The sequence below is a fragment of the Phaethon lepturus genome, unplaced genomic scaffold, assembly GCF_000687285.1.
Source record: "Phaethon lepturus isolate BGI_N335 unplaced genomic scaffold, ASM68728v1 scaffold42502, whole genome shotgun sequence".
Taxonomy (NCBI): Eukaryota; Metazoa; Chordata; class Aves; order Phaethontiformes; family Phaethontidae; genus Phaethon; species Phaethon lepturus.
Window position 1 is genome coordinate 10,668 of NW_010523412.1, and position 21,604 is coordinate 32,271.

General features: G+C 43.2%; 1 protein-coding gene across 1 annotated transcript in view; it reads left to right on the top strand.

Moving 5' to 3' along the window:
* The window catches only part of LOC104616940 (protein sidekick-1-like), a gene marked incomplete at both ends in the record, with an annotated part of 58,419 nt that overhangs the window by 9,373 nt on the left and 27,442 nt on the right, over positions 1–21,604 (top strand). Inside the window, 5 exons of the mRNA XM_010282115.1 lie at positions 615–713; positions 8,942–9,136; positions 13,243–13,444; positions 15,438–15,541; positions 17,319–17,389. Coding sequence (XP_010280417.1) covers positions 615–713; positions 8,942–9,136; positions 13,243–13,444; positions 15,438–15,541; positions 17,319–17,389 — 671 coding nt within the window. The remainder of the gene's footprint in view (positions 1–614; positions 714–8,941; positions 9,137–13,242; positions 13,445–15,437; positions 15,542–17,318; positions 17,390–21,604) is intronic.

Consider the following 21,604-nt stretch of genomic DNA (forward strand, 5'->3'; position numbering starts at 1 on the left):
CTGGCAGGGTTTTACAGAAATTTAGTTCAACACTCAAAGTCATTTTGGCTTTACAGATGCTAAAGTTACTTTTAGTTACATTACCTTTGCAGTATTCACAGGAGGTTAATACCAGTGTCAGAGGCTTCTGTTTATTATTCCCAATGAAGATGAACTAAAAAAAAGTCTCTCTTTTTTTAATCAAAATCTTTTCAATAGTAATGGAATAAACGTTGGTTTCTACAAGCAACTTCATTAAGCAGTTTGATTGGGCTGAAAACACATTCAGACTTCTGGCTTAACAAAACACTTCCTGCAGAGTGCAGGGGTAACTCTTGCAGAGGTCAGCGCTCCTCTGTCACAGCATCCCGCTAAAAGCATTCCACAGGTCCGGGAAAACACTGTAGGGTGCACTGGTTCTGTGCTGCGTTTGGTGTCCACGGGTGCTGGAGGCATTTGGCCATGAACAGGATCCCTCAGCATGCACGTATGTTATATATGTATATAGGCGCTGCCAACCATCTATTTATTACCAGGCAGATACAGCTTGAGCTGCCTCCTATGTCAGGTGAGCGGAGAACTTGTAATTCCTCTGAGACGCAATGCTTGCTAGCATGGTGTGGTTTTCTTTCCAGCCCCTGGGCCGCCCGTGAGGCTGGTGTTCCCTGAGGTGAGGCTGACATCCGTACGGATTGTTTGGCAGCCGCCGGAGGAGCCCAACGGAATTATTCTGGGTAAGAGGGAGCAGCAAACCCAGGGCTGGGAGGAGAGGACGGGAGACCAGAGTGAGCTCCGGCTGCTGCGTTTTCCTTCCCCTTGCATGTCGGGTTAGAAACCACACAAAAGCAAATCTGCGGCTAAAGAACAGAAAATACGTCGGTGTCAGCTGAGAGACGTGGTACCCTGTGCTGAGGAGGAAAAGTCTGACCAGCTCCATGGTGTGTGTTTTCCTGAGCCAGAATTACATGTCATTCGTGGCATTGTGTTTGAATTGTCATCTCTCTTCCCATCTGCATTTGGGTTTGTAACCTGTCTGCCTGGCTGTTGGGCAACGTGCCCGTAGAGCAGCAGGGGAGAGCTGGATTTTCCTCTCCTTCCTCCCCAACTCGCCTTTGCTGGGCGTGCCCAACGTTTCAGCTTCACGTGTGCTTCCATTTCATTGCTTCCTTTGGATAATACTGTCTGGCAGGTCGCAAGGAGTTAACTCATATCTGGCTTTTCATCCAGGGAAATAGAGGCAACAAGGCACGACAGGAATTCATGAAAAACCTTCTTACCTTCCTGCTCTCGTAACTCTTGGGTTACCTTTGCAATATGTACACCAGCCTCTACTTGTACTTAAAACGTGAAGACTTTTTCAACGTAAGAATCCATTCTTGCCTCTAAAATTGAAGTAGCTAATAGTTACCCAGCACTTTTGTGCTCTCTGCTGATGTTAAACACATTTTACAGTAATTCTAGCTGGTGAGTAAAGATTTGTCTCTCAATTCTGAAAGGAAGCAAAAGCTTTTGGGTTTTGTTTAGTTCTCAGTCTGCCAGACCTTTCTGCTTCTAATTTTGCTGCCATCATTCAGGCTTGCGTGTAGTCTTTTAGCAATATTTCCTAAAGCCTTCGTTGTTGAGTGGAGTGTTGCCTACTTCAGATGTTACTACACTGGTGGCATCCCTTTAAGTGAGGGACTGGTCTTGCAATGCACGTAAATCTTGAGTCAAGAACTCAAAGTGTTTGCTCAGGTGTGTAGTTTCCCGAAGTGCTCAGGGGGTGATCCTGAAGATGGAGGGAAATAATCAAATGGGTTCCGAAGGCAAACACTGCAGGGATTTTCTGAGCACGAGAAAGAGTCTGTGTGAAGCTTGGCAGTCGTTAGCTGTCAGAGACGAATCCACGCAGGGTTTCTCTGCAGCTCAGGGAAGCTTGGCTTCCAGGTTGTCTTGTGGGTTTGATTTGTTGCTTTTTTTTAAGGAACTGCCTGTCCTAGAAGCTTGCTCTCAGTAGAGGTTGGGTTTTGAATCACAGGCTATGGTTAAGGAGAAGAAAAATCATTTGATAGAAAAGATGAGAAAGTACAAAAGAGATTTTGCTCTCCCGACTGTGTTCCAATGTCTCACGTTGCTGCACTTTGTCAGCCTGATTTGCTGAAGTTGCAAGCTCGGTGGAGTAGGAACTCTCTTTTATTTTGTCTTTGCACAGCGCTTTGTGCAATGCATCCCCTTCTCAGTTGGTTCTTACTCATTGCCTCTACGTTGATGAGAAAATCATACGAGTGCAGGGTTGGAAGGAAAGGGGAAGGGTGTCCCTTACAGAATGCTCGGCATGCTTAGCATGTAGACTGTTGTTTCCGACGTCTTGCACAGTCCATTCCCAGTAACACATCCCAGGATACTTGATACTGCCCTGACTTGGCCTTTTCGCAACACCGATGTTGTAACTAAGTACGTCTATGATGCACTATTAATTCCTACCCTTTTTCTGCAGTACAATTCAGTCAGTCCCTCTTTTATGTGTACATTAAGCTTTTTCTTTGTAAGTGTGATAATTTGCGGGTGCCTTTATTGAATTTCATCTTACTGATTCCAAACCACCGCTCCTCATTATCAAGATGATTTTAAATTATACTCTTGTCCTCTGAAGTGCTCACAGCCACTCACAATTTGGTTTTATTTTTGAAGTTTGCAAGCAGACTGGCGATTCCATCAACCAGGTCACTAACGAAAATCGTGAACAGAACCAGACACTCTCATGAGACCTGACTTAATATGTTCTCCCAGTTTGTTGGCAAACTACTGATGGCACTTGGACTTTTTTTTTAAAAAAGTGTTCAAGTCAAAATGTGTAGTGTTTTTATTAGATTCTGCTTCTCTTGTTTGCTTTTGACAGGGCTGTGTGCAACCATATTAAAGCCTTACTTAAAGTCACTGTGGATGATATCTACTCTTCCCACCTGGCCAATTACACTGTCAAAATGGAAAATAGATTATTTGATATTTATTATTTGCTCCGGACAAATACATATTGGCTGTTCCTTGGCACTTTATTATCCTCATGGATGCTTATATATTGACTCATATTTTTTTCCAGGATCTTTCTGGATATTGAACTTTAACTTGATTTGTGCATAATTCCTGTGTTTTTTCTTTCTGCATTTTAAAAGGTGGGGTATTCTGTTTGCCCCTCTGTAATAGTCTGGGATGTCACCTGTCCTCCACAAGTTCTTGAAGATAATCACTAATTATTCAGAGATGGCTCCAGCTAGTTCTATAAGCACTGCAGGGCACATTTCATCATGACTTTCTGACTTGATTACATCTAGCTTAACTAAATATTTGTTAACCTGTTCTCTATTCTAGCCTGCATCCCTACTTAAATTGTTGTCGGTTTTAATTTGTGTTAAGTATCTAGTCGGCATCAACTTTTCTGTGTGTGTGAAAATGAAGCGATGGAGGTATCAGCCTTCTGTTCTTTTCTCTCACCTCTCTTGTGCTCATATTTTCTTCCCAGTAGTTGACCTGTCCTCCTTCAGTCTCTTGAATTTCTAATGTATTTATAAAATCTTTCTCATTGCCTTTGATGCCCATTAAGCTCTAACTCACTTTGCACTTCAGCCGTTCTGATTTTGTCCCCACATGCTTGTGCTGTCTATTTATACACTCCCTTAGACATGTGTCCTGTTTCAACTTTTGTCCAATTCAGTTTTGATTTTCAGGTCATTAGTGAGCTCTGAATGCAAACATATTGGCCTCTTAACATCTTTTATCTGCGTTGGGATAGTTGTACTTTTTTTTTGGTCTCTTTTAAAACTGTCAGCTAACCTGAATTCTTTTTTCCCTTAGAATTCCTTCCCAGGGGGACGTTACCTGCCAGTTCCCCCAGTCCACCTCTTTGATGTCCATTGTCTTTATTCAACAGTTCTCACTCCTTTATTTTTTTTGACAGTAGAAACACTGAGGTTCATGGAGGAAGTAGTTAGCTGCCAATGTCAGAGAGAAAAAGTAAAAATTACTCATGCTGGGTACTTCTGTGATCTTTCCTAAGAAGTGAGGAGTGCTTCAAAAATAGATAAAAAACAATGTGTAACATTCTAAGTAAAGGCTGCAGGTGTTTTTTTCCTGTCCACCTTTTAAATCTCGTTACTGTAATGAACTTTCAAAACACCATTGTAACCACCAGAGTCAAGTGCACTGAAGTAGAATTGTTGGAAAAAATAAGGTAACGTAATTTTGCATGGTGTCCTTCTGTTCACTAGTGGGGTTGGAAAGAAGTAGTACTTGCTTTGCAAGAGCAACTTCTATTCAGAGCCTTTGAACCAATGTTCCTGCTCTGCTAGCTTTGTCCTCTGAGTATACAGGCACCTTTGCAGCTAATATTTTTGTAATCTATATCAAAACATGTTCTAGCATTTCAGAGAGAGATTAGAAGGATGAAATACTGGCAGGCACCAAAAGGGAAAACCACTTGTTTGTTTGTTTAAATATTTTACTGTGGAAGACTGCTAGATATTTCCATTTCTCCTTTTGGGGTTGTTACGCTAACCATCTGAGGCTTCACACTGTCTTCTTTTCTGCACTGAGTTCAGCTAGCACCCAACATAGTGCCTTCAAATACTGTTAAAGAAAAATGATGCATTAACGTGGATATGTGCACTTCTAGCTATGAGCTTCCTCTGAAAATGAGAGCTCCACCAGCACCCTTCCAGGCCCTGGTTAGTATTCCTCACGGTATCCTTGTCTTTAGCGTTTACCTGAAGCTTATTGCAAAAGAGTGCAACAGCTCCACTGAGAATTGGAACCACAATAGGATGTAATCCATGTTTGCAAATTCATATTTTGATCCCAGACTGCATTTGCACACCCGCTGGCCCTTAAACAGATAAGCAGTAAAATCAACAAACTGGATTGCTGCTCCAGCAGGCAGACCCTAACCTCCCAGGATCGTTTGGCGTTCCCTAAGTTCTGTGACAAATTAATAAATGTTTGTATCTCTGCTGCACCGTGGCCTGCGTGAACGGGTGCTGTCAGTTCTGAAGGGCTTTGTATGGTGATGAGCTTGAAAGCTTTTTTATATTCATGGTGTGTTGTCATCTTCCTGCCTGTTTGCTTTGGGGAATCCACTGGTTGTGTTACAATGACCTAACATTTAACAGGCGGTTCAGACTGTTGCTGTTTATTGAGTTCAGAAAGCGTAGCTCGTGAAACTGCTTGCAGTTGAGCAAAAATTACTTAAAAAGATGCTAATGCAAAAATAAGCCTAGTTTCAATGAATAAATAAACTCCTGAACAGTTGATCTTTCAGGGCTTTTTTTTTAATGCTGTTTTGGCCTGGTGAAGCTCAGAACTCCCAGGAGCAGAAAAGATTTGGGATCTAATGCTGGGGGGTGGGGGGCAGGGAGGGAGAGAAAAATTAAGAAAACAATATGAATTCTTCTTATTGACCACCCGGATACTTCATATTCTGTAAGATATTCCTTTCCCAGAAAAGTTTGCTCTGATCACCTTGTGAAGATTTTACTTCCATTCATAAGCTTTGATTTTTTTTTTTTTTAATCCAAGATACCCGCAACATCTTATTGTCGTAATCTAATAAGGGAAGGAAGCTTCCTTATTCCTCCACTGCAGCAATTGCAGTTATTGCCTCTTATAGCCCTCGAGCATACATTAATTTCTCTTTGAACACTTTCCATTTACCTCTATTGATTTGCCTCGTTTGATTTCACTTAACATTTCCTGTCTTCTCCCATCCCTTGTTGCTGGAATTCATCAACTTAATAATTTTATCTTTTTGATCTTGCGTTAGCCCTGATTATTATCCGAGCTGTAGTTTAAGTACTGCGCCTTCTGTGTCACTCAGAAAAAAGAAAAGCGACGTTTTTTATGCCAGTATGTATCCTGGCTGTCCCAAACTGTCTAATAGGAGAAGGTGATGTAGGAGATCAAAATTAAGATACTGGGTGTCTCTCAGGTGGTTTGTAGCAAGAAGAGTGAGCTGAGTTCAGGTGCAGCGGTTGGATATGTACCCTTGAATCAGACCGAGGGAAGTGTTGAGTTTCTAACGAAATCTGTAAAGGTGAGAGCTTTGGTTGTGTAAACTCTGCCTGAGATATCCCGGAAAATAGACATTTACCCAGACTGTCAGCCAACACGGCAGATGTAGGCGAGGACAGTGCGGGCTGGTACCGTTTTTCAGAGGGATGCATTGAAAGGGAGTTTGTGGAGCCTGTCAGACAGACAGGCTGTGACAAGCGATTTCTTCTTTCTCATGGCTAAATTAGTTTTTACACTAGGCAAGGAACCACTCCTGTGTAAGTTATTATAACGGCCTAGATATGTATGTGTTCCTTTGCCTAATCTGAGCGTGTTTGTAATTGGCTTTCCAGCATGAGTACCACCATTTAGCAGTAAATAGTTATCTTTCTATTCCCTCCTTACATTTTAACTACACATTGTATTTTACAAAGGTTTAGAAAAGAGAGGAAATTGCTCAGCAAGGATGTGTCTCAGATATCATACTTATCTTTTAATAACTAGATAAATCAACTTTTCTATTCTTTTAATATTCTCTGTTTCCCTCCAGGTCTTATTCTTTACGTCTGATGTCCCTTTATCAAACTTCTTTAGCAATCTTAGTTGCTTCTTCCTCCATCTCTTAGCTGCTGTAAAAATTTCCCCAGTGCTTTTCTCTGACTATTTTTCCCCCTTATTGAGACCCTGCACTGGCATTTTCACTCCCATGTTCCTCACATCTGTATAAACAAAAAAAGACTGTAGTGTATCCATTCCTTCTCCCCGTTGCTATCTCTCTTTCTGTGGACTTAAAAAAAAGATCAAAATACTATAGTACCGAAGGTACAGAAATACTTTGGTGAAACACACTGGACCAGTAACAGGAGAGCTGGTGCTGTGGGTAAAACAAGGCAGTTTGCAGGTGGAAAAATGAAATGTCCAAGCTGTAAGATTCTAAGACTTTGCGGTCTAAGCATGCTCAAGAGCTCTGAAAAATCGGGCCAGTTTTAATCTAGCAGTCTAATGCTGGCCACCCAGCTGTGAAAAAGTTGCTGTAGGAATACGCCTGTGTGGGGGGTACCCCAGGCAGCAGGAGGTGAGCCCACTCGGGCGCTGGGACCCTTTCGCTGCTGACCCCATTTTCAAACCTGGGTGCCCAGAGTGAGTTAAGGCACTTCAGTGAATCTGCTCTATCCCCAAACCTGTCTGGAACCGCAGCCGGTGGGAGCTCGGGCTGAAGTCGCACATGCTCGGAAAAGCCAAGTCACTCTTGGAGGAGTCTGCGCAATCCAACCTGCTCCATGCGAGGCAGCTATGGCTGTGGCCCCACGTCCCCTCGCAGCTGCCCAAGGAAAAAGGGCGAGGAAATGCTGGTGTGTCGTCAACAGCACTCTGAGAATCAGCACACCAAAATTAATACCATCTGTATCGCAAATAAATTCCACCGTTCGTGACAGCATGTGCCACATGCAAGTATGGCATTCGTTCAAGAGAGCGCGGGAACTCTGTGCCTTTTCTGTGAGTGGACTTGTGGCAATTGTTGCATATTCACAGTGGGAAATAAATGTCATTGATTTTGTCTAATAGCCACAGGTTAAGATAAAACCCTCCATTTTCATGCACTGACCTTCTACAAATGAAGCAGGCCAGGTCTGGCTCCCCTTGTTCTTGTCACAGCCAAAATGTGGTGGGAGTTCAGACTCTAGCTGGGATATTAATTCCAGGAGAAAGAGATGGTCTCAGGTGCTGCAGACCCCTTTGTCGTTCAGAAGATGAGCAGAGGGTTGGCAGAATCGTGTCATGACTGTTTTGTTTTCAGCTGGTTTGATTTGGATTTGTTGGCTGTCCTCTGCCCTGTGTAACTCCGTGAAGCATTTAATCATACAACAGTATTCAGTTTGGGCAATAAAGCCCCACAACAATTCTGGTATTAATTGATTTTGGAAGTCAGCAGCTGGACGGAAAGTTACCATCGAGCTCCAGAAGTGAGAGCCTGATTCAATTGCTGGGTTTACAGAAAGGATTTGAACATTTGGCAGATCCTCTTTGGGGGACAGTTGTTGCTAGTGGTGCGTGAGAGCTCTGGAAGCCCTCCTTTGCACGGTTGGATCATTAATAACACAGGCTAAACTGTGAACTCCTAATTGTCAGGCAGGTTGGAATGGGGTTTATCACTTTACAGCCGTCAACAAAATTGATTATTAAGTGCCACGCGGTTGAAGCAAGACCTCACAGCTTGCAGGCTTCTTCCTCGGGCTGTGGGCAAGGGCAGCAGTGTTGAGTGAGGGAAGGAGGATGCTTTTGTGGGCAGTTCTGGCACTTGCTGTGCAGTTACCGGGGAGCGGGAGAGCTGAGAAAAAGGCGAGTGCAAAAAGCAGGAGCAAGCCTTTACGTGGGCACTGTGAGGCTGCGCGGTTTGGGCAATCCAGGTGTTCTGCCGCTGAAGAACCTTCGGTCTGAGCCAATGCTGAAACGGTGAGAGGGCAGAAGAGCGTGTGAGCGTGTGTGCGTACATGTGCACGTGTGTGCGTACATGTGCACGTGTGTGCGCAGCTGAAACAGAGACTGTTGTCTTGAACTGGCTCAACCGTGTAAGCTTGATTTCACGGGCTCTGTTTGTTCCTTCGCCTTTCCAAAAAGGTACCAGTATGCTCAGGAAAGATTAAACTGGGTTTGTATCTTGTTGGTATAAAGGACGGAAAGTGAAATCGGTTTCATGGCAGATAACATTCAGTAGGCCCTTGTGTTTGCCAGAGTGTGTGATTTCCCTCGTAAGGTACGACGCCGGGCTGGGTGAGGACTGCCATGTTACGGAGTTTCATAGCACTAAAGGAAATAAATTACTTTGTTCTGGTCTCAAATAAGCAAGTAATTATGATAAATTAATATTTTTGGTGCTCTTTTTGTCCCTGCTAGAAAAAAATCCGAACGCTTTTTCTCTCTCTTGCTGATGCTGTGGTTTCAGGGTATCAGATTGCCTACCGTCTGGCCAGCAGCAGCCCTAACAAGTTCACGACGGTGGAGGTTGGCTCAACAGTCAGGCAGTTCACTGCTACAGACCTCACCCCTGAGTCAGCATACATCTTTCGGACGTCTGCCAAGACCAGGCAGGGCTGGGGAGAGCCTCTGGAAGCCACAGTGATCACAACAGAAAAAAGAGGTAATGCTTGCAGCCACAGGTTGTGGTACTTTCTGGTGCGTGCCTTGGAGCCTGTGCTGCACTTAGGGGAATTTTAATAACAGGCTACAGCCTGTACACCTCCTCCTCCTCACCCCATAAACCTGCCCCAAACCATAGCAACATCGTGATTTGAGAAACCTGGTGAGCAAGACTGACTTTTATGAGACACAGTTCTTCTAACCTGCCAGGCTGCTGGAGATTGATTTTTCCATCAGCTGCTGTATTGGCCATATGCGGCCTCCTTCTGCAGTCAGATTTTTTTTCAGCTTTCTCGTTTTCTAGAAAGTTTGCAATCTTAGGAAAGTAAGTGATGGATGAATTATATTGATTAGGGAACGCAAAATGAGAGGCGGTGATGTTGCAGGATTTCTCCACAGCTCCTCCATTGTACCTCAGTCCTGACCTAACGTGTTAGTAATTACTCTGGCCTTTCACTGCCGCACACTTGAGCGGAGCGTTTGCGTCTGGATTGCCCAGAAATCTTGCATCAGGCATAAAATGGGTATTCACAGTCTGAATCCCCAATCAAATTCTGTTCTGTAGGGAACCTACTTGAAGAAAGCAAGAGTTACATGTGTATAAATGAAACCAGGTGCTTAGACACCAAGCGTGTCAAAATGTGAGAGACATATAAGGTTTTACAGAATCTACTCTGCATCAATGCTTGTTTCTAATTCTTTGGCTCAAGTAACTGCTTGATTCTGCAGTCTTAGCACAGATCTCTAGAACTGCCATCTAGAAAATTTATATTTTCTACTTGTGCGTGAAGATTTTTTATTTTTTTTTTTAATTCAGAGCGAAAAGAGAATATATCAGTAGAAAACAGGAGTGTGGGCTTTCCTCCGGTCTTGTACCATATGCCATGTTCCCCTGCAAAGCACATACGTGGTCTCTTGAGCTGGCAAAGTCAAAACTAGCCAGGGTAACTTTATCAGCATCATTCCCTTGTGCATCACTGGATTTTCTGCCACGTGCTGCTCTGACCCATTGTGCTGTCTGCATATTGATCTTTAAGAAAACTACTCTCTCAAAAATGAAAACCATGCAACTTCTGTGATTTATAAAAATCACAGTTCAGAGAGAAGCACACTTCAGGTAACCAGGGCAGACCTCCATAGACGTCTTTCAGTATTGTTAGCACTTTTGCATGTGCTTGTGTGCCTGGTCTTGGCTCTTGCCCGAGTCTTGTGCTATAATACAACTAATAATATTTAATTTTAGTTCTTAAAATGTGCCTACTAAGCAATCTCTCATTTTAAGTCCTTTCTACACCTTGCAAATCATTTAGCGTAGGAGCAAGCTTTTCCTACGCTCTTTCGCCCCACAGTGTTTTCCCTATTATTTTCCTATAATACTTCTAAGAAGAGAGGACACTGGCCTGCTGGTCAACCACCAGCAGCGAGGACCAGTGGCGTGCATTTCAACTGCCTTTGGCCTGTCTGGTTGGTGTTAAAATTCCCACTGGCAGAGCTCTCCAGGTCACGTGCCGCCTTCCCAGCGCGTAACAGTGCAGTCCTCAGAGAAAGAACCTCTAGAGCTGCATTAGGAAACTTAAAGTACCTGTCCTAAAGATACTGTCCATCAAAGAGATTTATCAGCTCAAGGTTTCTTCCACCCCTATCTGATTGCTGTCAAAGTGGAAGTTTGAATTCCAACATGTGGAAGTTTCAGAAAAAACCCACCGTGCCCAATAAAGTGAATCCTCGAAGCCTGGAGCCTCTCCTTTTCAATTAAATGTGCTCACATTTCCCAGACCGTGCAGCAGCTCTTGCTGGGTACACAACAGGTCAAGGCAGAACTCCCAGCTCCGCTGCGGGAGCACTGATCCCTCATTGCTAGCAATGCTTTAGGGTTATCTTGAATCGGCAAGTCATGGTATAAACTGAACCCTTTCTCTTTTTGATGGATGGTTCTTCTGTGTCTCTGTGCATGCCATGGAACCGAGTCCCAAGGCACTGAGAGTTAACTGAAGTGTTCCTATGTGTAACGTGCAAAGAGAAAAATGTGTAATCTCACATCAGCAAGATTGATATGAGGAGATGACAAAGACATTTATCCAGTGCAGCTGTTCTGCTAACAAGTAAATAAACAAACAAATAAGCCTGCAACTTGTATACAGGACAATAAATATCCTAGAGTGAAGAGACATTTAATTTCCATTAACAAAAATGCATTTAATATACTTGTAGTCCTTGATAGTAAGGTAGGCAGGCAGAAAGATTCCCTTGAAAATTAGCTAAATTGGTCACTCTTGTCCTTTTAAATTCCTTAGATAATCCCAATATAAATCTTTACATTTTACAGTGATACCTGTGATTTACAGATCCCGAGTTGTATTGTAGCTGTATTAGCCAGAGGTTCTTCTGTAGTGCTTTGAAGGCACATACTGGTATGATATCCTTCAGAATACTTAACATCAGTGATCAGGGCAGAACTGAGTCAGAAGATGTAAATGTAGCGAGAAATTAAAAGGAGGCCATTGAGTCATATGGCCTGGCCTTCCATTGCTGCACAAACAGCTCACCTTAGCATTTGCTGGTGGCTAAACTCCCATAAATAAACTCTTTATACTAACGGTTTTGTACAAACAGTCAGGAAGTATATCTTGCAACACAGGAGATTTTAAGATCTCCCATTAGCAGCAGAAGGAAACCCAATCATGGGAGACTGACTGCAAGATCTGACCTGCCCAAAACAGCAAGCTGGTTAAAGCTTATCAGCAGAGAGTATTAAATCCCTGCACGACACTCGCTCCCTCTGATAGAATAACCCTGAATACCTGTCTCAGCCTGTCAGTGTAAGGCATTGACCTTTTGCCGTACTCTGGCTCGGGCTGCTGGCACCGAGGGCTTCCTGCAGCTAACAGCTTGCAAATCTTTGGGCACTGATGTCAGCAAGAGCATGCTGCAGAGAAATGCCAAAACGTGTAGGAAATGGTTTTAGGGGATGGCAGGGCAGGGAAGTGCTCGCCCATACCGAGCTGCGAGGACGCGGGCCGGCGGAGGTGTGTTTATGGAAGCAAGTGCTGATGAAGTGGAATTGAATTGCTTCTGGAAAGCAAGTCACTGCGGTGTCTCCAATCAATTCCTGCTTTATTACATGCCACACATTTTAATCAGAATCAATAATCTTCATGATAAACAATTAAACAATTATTCCTCACTCTATAGAGTTTCTCTATTGAAATCGATGGAGTGCAGAGACACGGTGATGGGAAAGGAGATCTATACTGAAAGAGTTGGGGACTGGCACGCTTACACCTGCATTACCATTCCCTGCCACCTCTAAAAGGTGAACGGTTAATTACTCTGGAGAGATCTCCCTCAGCATTGGCACTGCCTGCTTTGACTTTGCAGGTTCAAGGTTAGTGGGCGTGAAGGGAAGAATGAGGGAGGTCTGGAAGTGAACTGCCGCAGGTACTCAAGCCCCAGCTCTGCACTGTTGGGTTCCAAGCTGGGGTTTGGAAGCAGCAGCAGGAGCTGCTGATGATTCCCGGTTCCTTGCCAGAGAGAGCTGGTGCAGGAATTCAGTGTCGGCTGTAAGTCGTGCGCTCGGACTCTGCTACACGCCAGCCTGTTCCAGCTCATCCCTTCCTCTTCTTCATGCCCTAGCTGGGGAGCAACTGGTGGAAGAGGATGCGACGTAGCACAGAGAGAACGTAGTCCCGTGGTACCAAGTAGTAAGCACAGGTTAAAAAGTGAACCAGTTTACAGGCAAATTCTGTCAAAAGAGTAATTGCAGCTGGAAACACAGCGGGTTTCATTAAAGACTTCCTTGGTTTGCTTGGCTGCTGATCCTAACGATTCTTCCTTAACCTGCCAGGCTAAGACCCCCCCAAGTTTGATGTCTTGCTAGGAAAGTGTATATTCAGTGGTGACCTTTTATGCAGGGACATAAGAACCAGTTTTAGAGCTCCTCTTTGCAGTAGAAGGTTAAGGAATGGGATGACTTGCACACTTCATGGGACAAACCCAAAAGTTCAATCTCCTGTGGCATCACCACTATGAAAACCCGATCAGGTGGTCAAGTTTTTTGTTAGCTTGAATTTCCTCTCAAAGCAGGACCAAATTATGGTTTAATTGCAGAACGGCCAGCACCTCCCAGACAGCTGATGACTCCCCAGAGCGATGTGTCATCACGGAGTCTGCTGTTGAAGTGGGTCCCTGGAAGTGATGGATCTTCACCTATACGATATTTTACAGTACAAGTGCGGGAACTGCCAAATGGTGACTGGCAAACCTACTCCTCTTCCATCAGCCACGAGGCAACGTCCTGCATTATTGAAAGGTACCATATGATCCTGGGCTAGCATAGAAATTCCCACACTTTCCACCTCCAACAGTTAGGAAGCCGAAGCAAACATCAGTCAGCTTCACGGTCTTTTTGGGGGAGAGAGGTTAAGTGAGGTCACTGCTCCCATTTTAGTGGTGGTGTTATGAACCGTAGTTGAGAGATTTGCTGAAGGTCATGGAATAAATCTAATTAAAGTTGGGTTGCAATGCATCTTTTTGAAGCCCTTCCTGAAAGCTCAGCATGGTAGATAACGCTACTCGGGCTAAACCATATGTAGCTACACAATGTTCTGTAAAATACAACTAGTTAAAAATCCTTTCAGTAGCGACTGATGTTAAAATCCACCCTCAATGCTGCATTGCAATTATCTCTATATAAGCCTTTCCAGATGAAATGAGAACCATTTTTATCTGTATTTTCCATACCGAAGTTTATAGATAGCATCAGAATGTTTAAACTTTGTTATTCAGGCTTCATTATATCCTCAGTGATGCTGTTGTAATTAAAGTCCTTGTAACATCTGCAAAAGCAATTGAATGTCTGTGAGAAGGTACTTGTTTTGCTGTCCATTTCCTCTACTGACCAGCTAGTACAAATCAGGTTATTTCTAAAAGGCCGTGAGCTTTTGGAGAATCAAGTATTCAAAGCATTCAGATACATATTTTTCAGTTCTGTTATATATAAAAACACCAGTGCTTACGGTATATGGCAGCTCACTGGTCATGTGCCAGAAGATGCAGATATATTGCTACCCTTTTGTCTAACTGTGCAGAAAAAAAGAAAACTTGACAACTATAGGTGCAAACATAGACCTGATTCATTGACCTTGGAGGTGTTATACCCACCCTGAATTATCCCCAGTATCTTTCTAGTCAAAACCTGCAAAATCAAAGAAACCAACTATGTCATTTAGACTTGACGTTGGCATTACTGAAAACAAAAGATCAAGAAAGACGTTTCCAATTATTCGAGTTGCTGTAGGTAAGTAACGGTGTCCTAATAGGGTGGAACTACTGAAAAAGATTTCTCCTCCCCCTTGCTAAAAGCATTTTCCTGTGAAAATCAGAAAGAGTAGTACGTGCGTGATGCGAGAGTGCTGCCCATCAGAATGCATTATCCCTTGACGTTTAATCATTCCTTACAAGTAACTTTACTTGGGTTTGCAGTCAGTGTTACATCTGCCAGCTGATGGCTAGACACTACCAATTAATTACCTAAATCCCCCGTAACTTACAGCTCTGCATTTTTGGCCTCTGCATGTGACTCAAAAGGCAGCCTCCCCCACACCTTCTCCCTGCCAAGCCAAGACAGAAGAATCTTTGCGAAGGTTATGTCAGCTGGAAATCACTCTTTGCATATCTCAAAGCACTGCATAGATAAAAGAGCTGCAGGGAACCTGTTGTTACCGGCTTTATTAAATAATCCAGGTAATAGCATTAATTTGAAATTCAGTAGGAATAAAATGCACTGATCAAACGGTACGGTCTGGAGGATTAGTTAGAAGGCTGAGGCTCTGAATTCTAGTGTCTGCTGTGCGCTGGCCGACCCTGGGCACATTACCTGCCTCCTCGGTACCTGCCGTCCCCATCTGTGCACTGAGGGTGACCCACAGATCTGTTTTGAGGCTATGTCAGGCAAAGCACCCTGAAAGCCAGGTTTTGCATAGCCATGTAAACCTCGAGTAACAGCACATCTTGTCCTTTCCAACAAAGCCCAGTCGTAGGCTGCTCCAGGAACTGCAGCTTCATGCTGTTTTCTGGAGCCCCATTCAGCTACGAATCCTGCAGGAACTGGGGCCGATGGAAACCTGAGAAGATGCTGGTGGCAGCAAGGGTGTGAAAACCCCCATGTCATGAGGAAGCTGGCGGAGGCGGCAAAGAAAAGGCGATGTGGCGAAGAGGCAAACGGCTCAATGACTTTGGTTGCCAATGGGCAGGTTCTCTGTAGAGGGATTTCATCCCTCAGCCTTATTTTTTACATTCCACAGCTTGAACCCTTTCACCTCTTACAAACTGCGAGTGAAAGCAACCAACGATATCGGAGACAGTGACTTCAGTGCGGAGACTGAGGCAGTGACAACTCTGCAGGATGGTAAGCGAGGAGGAGAGGCACGCTGGGGGCATCGCCATGGGGTGGGAGCTCCCCAGTGCTCCTGGGTTTGCTGGACCCGCTGCAATGTGTTCTCCACTGGGACTGTGGAGTGCAAATTCAACAGCCAATGCAGTTTGGTTCATAGGAGATTGATATAGGTAGTAATGAGATGTGGCTGAATTAATAACAGGCAGCCTTAAGTGTCCTGCTGTGCCCTCTGATAATGAATCATACTTTCAGGAGTCTCAAAATGGAATTAAACTCCGTTTGATTGGCTTCCAAACTCTGCACTAACCATTATCTTTGCAGAAATTGAATAATTTACAAGAGATCATTAAAAATAAATGTAGAACCATGCATACATTTGAAGAAGTTTCTTCAATTGTTTTCCCTCACAAGCCACATCGGTCTGCAATATGGCAAAATTGCTGAGGTATAAGTAAGAAAGAGTATGAAGCTCCTGGAAACATGAGCACTTAATCCTGCAGATCAGGGCTAATAAACTGTGAATGACATTGACAAGGCTTTTATTTTTAGCCTTAGAGATCTGCTTCTAATTCCTTGATTGTATAAAGTCAATGTCTGAATGCAGAAGTAGCACTCATGTCTTGAATGGAGAAAGGAACTCTGCAAAGTGTGAAAAAGCATCAGTATTTACCTTTAGCCTGGGAAATGGGGTAATACTGGGATACATACGTGTGTGTGTGTGTGTGTGTATGTATATGGTGCTAGGAATTAGCCAATATTTAATACAGTGCAGGGAATGACTAGCTAAATATGACATTGAGATATAAAAATAGGAAACAATTTTGCAAAGGAATGCTTAAAGATTGTGATCTTGAAATCAGAAAAACCGAGAACAGAGCTTGGGAGTATCCGAAGTTAAACAGAACCCATGTAATACTCCACCAATGTGCCTGGCAGCCTTTTAAAGGCACCCTGACACCCCTTAAAGGCACCCTGACACCCCACCTTCCTGGACAGTGGCTGCTCTATTGGTGCAGGCTGTAACCGGTACTAATGAGTGTTTCGAAATTTAAAATTTTGTTTTCAGTTCTCTTTGAATTTAGCTACGGTGAATCCAGAATTGTGCTTGACCTCCTCCCAGTACAACGGGGAAGCGCTGTGAAAGCTTCCCACCTCTTCAACAAACCGAACGTTTATTCTGCTGAGCAAACCTGGTGTTGCCACTCGAGCGTTGCACTGTGGAGGGCTGTCAGCTCCCGATAAGTCTGCCCTTCTTCGTATCGAGCTGCTGTCGTGTGTGCGTATGTGCTATAGGCCATGGGCACAGGAACGGGTTAACCTGTGGTATATCAAGCTATTCTAACTAAAATAATCTATGAATATGTGAGACACGCTCCAAAAACCAAGGTGGGCTTGCCCCAGCTGTGGCAAAAATATCATGGAAAATTTGGGAGCAGTTTGCTGGCTCTTCCAAGCGCACACCCAGCTGGTTTAACTTGTCGTTTCAAACATGTTCCAGTAGTTTGTGGCTGGCATGCTGCAGTTTCTTGCAGATTTATGCCCTCAGCTTTTCTCGTATTCCTGCCCAAGTTGCCAAGGCCACAGGTAGAGCAAGGGATGTGCAAGAAGTGTCTGGCTGCTGCCTGGGTTGCAGTATTCCTATCCACCGCATTGCTTTTGAGACCCACCACGTAGCAGCTGGGATAGAAGGTTTTCTTCAGCAGAGAAGAAAGTGAATCTGATTAACAAAACCTGCCTGTTTTCCACCCTGTTGCTATAACTGCTTTGGTTTCCTTTTTTTCTTGTTTAGTTCCAGGTGAACCACCCAGTTCTGTGTTAGTAACTCCCCACACGACTTCATCTGTCCTTGTGCAGTGGCAGGTAGGTAAAATGAAAAATTTTGATGTTTCTGGAACTTTTTTTTTTTGTTGCTTTGACTTGCTGACCTTAATGGTACGTTGCAAGGGACGTTTTCCTGAGCTGGAGGTATTGCGGTAAATTGAAGGACTGCAGTCACTTCCTTATTTTCCTGATCTAGGCATATATTTTAGTGATGGATGGAAATTCCCAGCAGTTGCTTTTACTTTGTGCCCCACGAGGGAAAGCTTGGGAGGTAAAGGAGTTTCTGTAGCGATGCTCAGGGTCATTACTTGTACAGATTCTCCTGAGCTTCCATTGATATCAAGACGAGCATCTTTACATTGAAAACTTTCAACGGAGTGCGGCACTGGTAAAGATCCGGTAATCAAAAGCTCATTCTCGTTCGCATCGCATACTGCCTTCTTCAGCTGCCTGAAATAATCAGAAGCGCATAGTACGCCTGAGATCCAGCTCACACCTTTGAGGAACTCCACATGCTCTTTTGGGTCCTTGAGGGCTAAAAATTGAGATTTCTTCAGAGAAAAGAAAGCAAGCTTCAGCCCTCTGTAATATCTCTGAGTTGGATGTGAAAGTATTCGTGCCAAGTCTGCGTTTTATATAGGCATTTCCTCTGCCTTCCTTTATCTTTCAATACTGGCCTCCCGGGAGACGCTGGAACATTTTGTGACCCGGTGCCTGAGGCTTCTTTTTGCAGAGTGAGCATTAATAGAGAGAACCCAGTGGGGTGCTGCACGTCATCCGTAACCTACCCTGGAAAGCCTCTGCCCACCCTGCTCCCTTGACGGTGTCCCACACACATAATAAGGATAACTTTGGACAGATTGCATTACAGTGAAAAATGTACATACGCGTTTACAGTACAGATGGGGCTCCTTGCATTTTTGGAAAAAATATATGTATGAGGGTCTGTTTATTACTATGCAGCAGCACTTTAAAAATACGCCTGGCTGTACTGCTGGGTTGCTGGCTCAAGTTCACGCAGCATAATACTAAGCAACATCATTGCTTACAGCATGTTGAACAAATAGAAGACATGTCGAACACTTTTACGAAAGGAATAATGGAGAGATGTAAATCTACCACCTCACCTACAAATAAAGCCCACAGTGAAGAAAAACAAGTATACAAAGAGGATGTGAGGCATGATGTACTGTGGAAATAAACGTTCTCCCAATTGACTGATTATTGGTGTGTAGTTAACGTGAAATAGGTGGTTGTTTAGGTAATTGGATGCTTTTTATTTCATGAAAATGAAATGGGGTTGTTGTGCCAGAGCCATCTCAAGGGAGTTGTGGGCGATTATATGTCATTACTACATGTATATTAATCGGTCCTGGTAATTCAGCCGTACTATATTTTTCAAATAAACAAAAATCTTCAAGTCCCACAATAGCCTCCAATTAAGAGGAAGTTTCACAGCAGTGTCTCAGAAATAATGTAAACTGAAAACAGCAGTCAAGCTAAATGGGAAAGTAGATTTCCAAGCAAAGCTAAATTTTTAACTTTGAGCTGTGTTAATAATTCACAAAACAAACTCTAGATGCACTATCTCTGCTTTCAGCTGCTTGGTCCAATCAGCCCATTATTTTTAAATTTAAAGTAGGAAGAAAATAAGTAATTTCCATTGAGGTTTGTTGTATCAATAATGCAAGGCTATTTCAAATGTTCTGGAGGACATTACAGTTAACATCAGGATCATGCACTGTTCTGCTTCTACCTTAGACATAACAAATATTCAGACTTACATCTTTTTTTTTTTTTTTTAATTATTTTTAAACAGGACAAAAATGTTTCTCTTACTTCTGTACAACATTATGGACTGCCACTCATAATCATTCTACCTATTTCAGCAGATCCCTCAGGCCTTCCTACAAAATCCTAAATAATCCAGTACATCAAAAGTAGAGTTTTGTCCATGAAGGACAGATAGGAAGGAGAAGACCTGACCTTTTAGCAGCGTACCCTTTTCAGGAAAGAATCATCATTTCCATGGCAAGGAGAAAGACAGTTTTCAAGTCCTTTATTTTCTGAGCTTTCCTGTCCTAAATTTAAAGGAAGGAAAAAATGGAGAATGACGTGAAAGCATAAGAAAACAAAGAAAACACTATCAACAAATCAGTGTTGTACTGCAATGAGGAATTTATCTGTTAGGGAGCTATATGGCAGAGCAGGGAGTAACAGCCTCTTTCTCAGCTTCAGTAGTGTTTTCCTTTTCAGATTCTGCAGGATATTCTACCTCAACTTTTTTTTTTTTTTTTTTAAATTCATTAATAGTTAAAATAGGAAAAGACATTGAATCTTTCCCAGAGCACCTTCCTTCTAGATGATAATTAATGGAAATACAAATCCATGTAATGTTCACAGTGGTTTTTTACTCTGTGAAGTTTATTTCCATGCTGGATGGTCTTTGTTTCTTGCAGCCTCTCTCCTCCTTTGTGGTCACGCACTCAGGATGCATCTTGGTGGGACAGTGCCTCCCTTTACCCTGCCTATGGAGAAGGCAGTCCTCGCGCTTTGAGTTGTGACTCCTCCCTGCCAGGACAGAGGGAGGGAAGGACACTGCCATGCTGCCGAGCCCTTCTCTGCTGGGACACCATCAGAGCTAAGGCAGCTTCAGTAGAATACAGAAAACAAAAGAGGAAAGTCAGAAGACTAGGAAAGAAAAAAAAAATCATGATGGATATACTAGTAATTGGCAGTAAACCATACCTCATCTTCTCTACCTTGTGGAGGAGAACGTTCCAGCTGGTCCATGAACGATCATGTCATCAGGCAGCCCTGGAGAAGGTCGTCGCTTTGTGTGTTCTGTTTACTCAGTCTCTTGAACAAGGGGCTCAGTCTGAGACTAGGAAAGGCTGTTGTTGTACAGGAGGTTGATTTATTTGCATTCTAAAATGGAGTCTGAGAGGGAATATGATTGCCCTTTTGAAAATACATCACGGGAGTAAACACCCCATAGGGAGAAGAACAATTTAACCCAAAAGGCAATGTTAGCACAGGAACAAATGGTTATAAACTAGCTATGAATTATTTAGATTAGAAATTAAATGAAGGTTTCTAACCGCCCAAGTAGTGAGGCTTGAAACAGCTTTCCAATAGGAATACTGGGAAGCAGAAAAATTAGCTTGTTTTCTGGTGGAGCTTGCTCTGTTTCTGCAAAGGACTTGAAGAAGCTGTTTTCTGCAGTCTTAAGGGCCTAGTTCTGATGATTCTTGAGGTCCCTCACAACCCTATATTCCCAGATCATTCTGTAATGCAGATGCTAAACAACAGTGAAAGGCGGTCAGACCTTCTCCAAAGGATGGAGCACTATAATGAGCATGAAACATAATGATGAATGAGGTTCTCCAACCATGCAGAGCAAGTACAGCAAGATCTTGGGACTCTTTGGATTGCTTTCAGCAGACTCAGGGTAGGACAACTGCAAAAGAAGCAGGTTTCTTGCAGGAGGAGTTTCTGCTCCTTTTCCTGGTAGCTGTGTAGCTTGCTTATACTCTCGTTTGCATACTTTGTAGTTTATGGAAACCAAAAAAGAAGTCTTTCTACTTAATTCCTTCAGCCCTCACCCAAAGCAAAGTCCTTTACACCGAGACAGGACAGCCCTCTCCCTCCTCTTGCCATCATAATGAAGTAATGGAAAATTCTTGTCATTTCTGGAAGCAGAATATTAGGTTATTACCAAAAATCTTTCTCTTTTCCTGTAAAAATATTCTTACTTTCTTCATTAAAATTACATGTGGTGTTACCTTCTATTGTGACAGTGTTTCACACTAGCGGTTAATTTTTTCCACAATGGACAGAAGGTTTTCCTTAGTAAAGTTCTCAAGACTGCTAGGGATCTGTCTGGATTAAAGGCGAGATCATCATTAAAATCCTTTTCATTTATACTTTCAGCCCCTTAAATTTCAGTACAAGAATCTTTAGAAGATAAATGGCTCAGGGCATCTTTTCTTCTCTGCGGTTCTTAGCCTTTATTTGATTCATGAAAGTAATTTTTTTTTCTCAGACACAAAGAATCTCTTTGCTTGTCTTTATTTAAGCAAGCCATTCAGACAAAAATCTCCTTTTCAGTGTACTATCTGTATCTGAAGGAAGATGTGAGGGGCTGCTGAAGAATCCTTGCTGAGGCACTATGTCTTTGAGCATCTTCCAGCATGTTGCAGAAGAAAAAAACCTCCTATTTGAGCCAGCCCAATGGTCATACATACCATGCCG